Source organism: Gekko japonicus, unplaced genomic scaffold, assembly GCF_001447785.1.
Source record: "Gekko japonicus isolate JY-2015 unplaced genomic scaffold, Gekko_japonicus_V1.1 scaffold795, whole genome shotgun sequence".
Taxonomy (NCBI): Eukaryota; Metazoa; Chordata; class Lepidosauria; order Squamata; family Gekkonidae; genus Gekko; species Gekko japonicus.
Genome location: NW_015171527.1, coordinates 343980 through 349114, shown reverse-complemented (window position 1 = coordinate 349114; position 5135 = coordinate 343980). Strand labels below are relative to the sequence as shown.

General features: G+C 45.6%; 1 protein-coding gene across 2 annotated transcripts in view; it reads left to right on the top strand.

Moving 5' to 3' along the window:
- AEBP1 (AE binding protein 1) overlaps positions 1 to 5004 on the top strand; it is a 56123-nt gene extending 51119 nt beyond the window's left edge. For both annotated transcript variants that reach the window (XM_015419514.1, XM_015419511.1), the window contains one exon: positions 3377 to 5004. In XM_015419514.1, the coding sequence (XP_015275000.1) occupies positions 3377 to 3945 (569 nt within the window). In that variant the 3' untranslated portion in view covers positions 3946 to 5004. The remainder of the gene's footprint in view (positions 1 to 3376) is intronic.
- Positions 5005 to 5135: the final 131 nt, after the last annotated feature.

Here is a 5135-nt window from a genome sequence, read left to right as displayed (position 1 = left end):
CTCTTTCCCATCCTGCAGACCAAAAACAGGTTTCAGTGGGGAAAGGGTGAAGAAGCCCCCAGTGCCTTCCTGCTGTAGCACCCAGCCTGACCAGCTTAACTTTATGGGGAAAAACAAATATCAAGGACAAAAGTGCACATAACGCAGAATCAAGTGTTATTTGTCCTTCAGTGTGCAAAGGATGGTAATAATAATAAAATAATAGTAATCTTTCAATTTATTAATCGCTCAATCCTGCAGAGCTGCTGGCTCTGAGCGATTTACAGTTACTCATTTCACAAGGGACTAACAATGATTCATGGGGGTAAGGGAGGACAACATATATAAATCTTTAAATCGCACACGTTCGCAGCAGACGGGGATTTTTGTTCAGCTGTAGACTAGACATGTTCCAGACGGCATTTTTCACTCGGCTTGGCTTGATGACGTCAGCTTTCTCCAGGTCTTATTCGAGTGGCAACGCTGCACTGCCACTGCCTGGCCGGAACGGCCCATTACAGGCTTCTTGATGCCGAAGAGATCTTTCTAGGCTTCCGATCTTACGAGCTGGACATTCCGTTCTCCGGCTAACACCTCCCCCACCGGGGGGTTTAGTGTGCCCACCCTCTCTAAGGAGTGGTACCCATTTTATCTACTGGCCGAAGCTTTCGAACCGCTGGGTGGATGGTGAGCTGGGGACAAGGCTGGTAGCTCACACCAGCACGGGGCTAGAACTGACAGCCGTTATGTTCAGCTCAGATGTTACTATAATCAGAGGATAAATCCCCTGTGCCACCGCTCCCCTGATGAAGCTGATTAATAACAGGTGGAAAGTCACAAGGATTCATTTACAGGGAAAGTTAAATCCTGAATTCTTTCTTTACTGCCTACTGTAGCTCACCTTTCCACCCCCCACTTCCAACCTCAACCACTACTCACCCTGGCTGCCATGTTTTGCAAGCCATTTTAGGTTGCTATAACAACTCAGATGCTGGTACAGATGTTGCTGTTAACTCTGGGGAGATGGGTTATGTTGTTCTGCAAACTTCTGCAAAAGTATAAATAGTTGCTGTGGCTGATGCAGTTATGCAGATTTGCCAACCTGCACAGGGGCTAGCCCTTGGCTGTTAGAAGGATAATAATAATAAAGGCACAGTGTAATTGTAATAGTAAGCTGTGCCTTGATAAGTCCATTGTCCTGCTTCAAAGGAACAGCTATTTTTCCAAGATTCCAAGTACCCATTCACAGTAACAGTGACTTGCTTCACAGCCATGGCATCTATACAAATGGAAAATTGTTCCAAATGGTGCTGTTATCCCATAAGCCAGGGGTCCCCAAACTTCTTGAGCCTGTGGGCACCTTTGATATTCTGACACAGGGTGGTGGGGGCACACAACCATAAAATGTCAGGGAACAAGGGAACAAGGTAACACGTAACTGTAATAGTAGAATAGAGCAAGAGTCCAGTAGCACCTTAAAGACTAACAAAATATGCGGCAGGGTATGAGCTTTCGTGAGTCACTGCTCACTTCTTCAGATCCCAGATGGTCTTTTCTACTGCTACAGACAGACTTAACACAGCAACGGGTAACTCTTCAGCATTTCAGCTCTGTTTCACAGGATGCCTTTTGAAAGGGACATATTGTTTAGCATCCTTATGCTGTGTTGCCAAAGCAACATTTTAAAAAAATCTGCATTGCCAATCAGATCGCCAACTAGAAGCCCTGGGCGAAATCCCCATTGGGCCCCACCCAGTTTCTAAAAACTCTTGGCAGACACCGTGGCACCCACGGACACACACACACACTGGGGATGGGGACCCCTCCTGTAGGCCAACCACTAGCTTTTGCCATGTAGCAGTAAACTTGTATGAGGATATAACTTAACTGGAAGGGAGGTACTTTGAAGCAAGCAATTTCCCCATGTTACAGTGGTTGAAGTCCAGGAGTGCACACAAGACGGAAGTGCTTGTCATCCCAACAGCAACAAAGAAGAGGAGCCGGGTAACAGTCTCGGCCTCCCCACTGATGTTTTCCCTTTTCCAGAAGGGAAGAGGCTCAGGAGCAAGGGCACCTCCTAAGAGTACTCATTTGCTTCCCCCCCAAAAAAACATTTTCTGCCTATGGCGCTGCCAACAGTCCGGAGTAACTTGAAAGGCACAAAGTTAAGCGCCTTGTGCGTAGATACTTGGGAAGTGGCAAAAATGAGAACCAGCTTGGCCTTCCCTGCTGCCTCTAAAGCACTGGCCCAGCCAGTTACTAAGGCTGCCATAACTGGCAGGCAGTACTGCTCTGCTCCGCCAGTGCTATTGAGTCTTGGCCTGAGCAGAGATGAGCCCTTACCACGGACTCCTGGCATTCATTCATTCATGATCTGTGATGCATTTCCTGTACCTCAGCCTTAATGTAACCAAAACTCAGGCAGCTTTAAATTGATCCTCATCTCTCTCGGCAGTATTTTGCTTTTTGGAAAACACAAGCTTGATTCATTCATGTCTGCTGAGTAAGCTAGGAGCAGGCACAAAGAGCACGCATGTTCCTTCCCAGAGGAACTGCGAAGGTTGGCAGTGTGAGGCTGATGCAGCAAGGTCAAAGTCCAGCAGCATCTTAAAGACCATCAACATTAATTTCGATATGAGGTTTTGCAGGTTACAGCTCACTTCTTCAGATAGATAAGGGAAGGGGAAATCATCCTGGGAATTCGTATGGGGAAGATCATAGGGGGAAGGGGGGCAAGGCTTGGAATCCTTCCAAAGGATCTGGCCAGTCCTGTGTGTTCTGAGAGTTCCTGGCCTGGAACCCATTTGCTTGCCTACACAAGGACCCATAACCACAGGGGAATGCTCTTGAGTTAGACTGAATAGCATCATTACAAATGCAGTGTTTAAGGTGATCAATAAGTTGACTTAAAACATCTTGAATGAAAAGGTGTCACTCTTTCTGGCTAAAATTATTTGTGATACAAGTATATATATAAAAATCGCAGTTGGCATCTGCACTCTGCAAGAGGCATGCCTTCCTTGTGAGAAAATAGACAGAAAATGCTTCTGTCTAAAGAGAAACGTATATTTTTTTCCATATGGAAACTTGGCCAATTTAATCCTGTAGCTAAACTGGCACAAATTTCCGTCGGAGATTTCTTAAGACAAAATGGAATATTAAAAGATAATTGTATTGCATATCATTTCTTATGATGCGGTTATAGCCAGGTTGTTTATATATGGACATTGGCCGCTCCATCATCTGGTTATATGGTACTTCTTATAGTGGCAGTCTTTCATTTTAAGGAAATTACCGACTGGCTGATCACAGTTGTTTCAGTTAATTAACAAAAAGTGTCTCTTAATCTACAGCCCTAATTATGTATCACCTGCTGCCCCTCCGTTGTCTGTTTCAGCAAGCGGGGGTGACTACTGGCGCATCCTGAACCCTGGGGAATACCGCGTCACAGCCAAGGCTGAGGGTTACAACCCCAGTGTCAAAACCTGCCATGTCTCCTATGACATTGGAGCTACCCAGTGTGACTTCACCTTGTCCCGCTCCAACTGGAAGCGCATCCGAGAAATCATGGCCATGAATGGAAACAGGCCCATCTGGAATCCTGGACCCGGCCAGCCCATGACACCCAGGGAGCGACTTCGCTGGAGGATGAGGATGCGTCAGAGAGCACGCTTGCGCCAGCAGATGCGCAACCGCCTGATGCGCAACACCACCAGCAGTGCTCCTACGACTCCTCTCCCAACAACAGCCTTCCCCTTCCCATTCAGCAGCACCACACTCCCGCCCTGGAGTAGAGAACCTCCTACCACTGAAGAAGCAACCACCTGGGAAACTGAGGTCTACACAGTGGTGGTAACTGATTGGGAAACTGACGTCACAACAGAGGCGGATGCCTGGGAGGAGACCACAGGCACTCCTTTCCCCATGACCACAGCAGAGACGTACACAGTGAACTTTGGAGATTAGTCACAGCCAGCAAGCCTGCTATGACTGTTGCCCTAGAACACTGAAATTCCAAAAGCTGGTTCCCCTCTACATGTACCCTTCAACAGGAAGCTACATCAGTTCATCATAGCACAATAGGTGCTTTTGCTTTTAGATCCCACCAAGAAACCTGCTGCTTTAAAGCAGGCTGTTACAAGCCACAGCATTTACATCACCCTTCTTAAATTTCTGCCTTGGATGTAAGAATTTCACTTTCTGAGAGGCATGTTGCCCCAGTTCTAGAAGCCTTATTATACTCACCAAACAGGAAAGTTCACATGAGAAGGCAAGCAGTTGAGATGCCATCTGCACTTGATTCTGGTACAGAAATACTTATAAGGAACATAATTTTCTCCTGTGGCCAAATGCATGACATTCAACCATGTTGCTTTCCTGCATTGTTACAAGTCTTAGAAACCTGGCCAATACCTATGCTCCTTGATCTGTTCCCCAGATAAATTCTTTATTGGGACATGTTGAATGTACACAGCTGAGTCCCTATCAAATCCTCAATTGCAAGTTCTTGTCCCATTAATCACTGGGCAGGGCACAGATTAAGTACACCTAATAATGCTAGATTGGTACTTGTTTTTGTAAGAAGTGTGTGCACATTTGTACAATGCAAAAATCTTGCTCCTGTTTTGTTACAAACAGGAAAGCTTTAAAGCATTTGGACAAGGGCGGAGACCTGATGTTCAAAACAGTAGAGAGATTAAGAAATGACTATATGGAGCTAAGTACCACCAATCTCTGACCAGCAGATGCCAGTCAAGTTCACATTAGGTTTCTAAATACTTCAACAACTGTATTTTTTTAAGTCTCCAGCTTCACATTTTGTTGCAACAGAAAGCATGATTCTCTGGGATCTATCAGATTGTTTACTATAGGGCAGATTATCTTTCTCCAACTGTAAGCCATTTCTAACAGCCAGTATTTTACTCCTGCCATGGATGAAGCCACCAGCAGCCAAGAGAAAAGGGAAAATGAATGGGCCAAGTTTAGAACTGTGGGGTGCTGCCCAGGAGGTAGGTCCATTGCCACTTTGGCCTTCTAAACACTTGTTATATGAATAAAATGAATTTACTAAAAAAGCTACTACATTTCCGTATATTTTTGCCACCTATATGTGGATAGCATGAACAGGACAAAGCCCCAAAAATAGAAAAGGCCAG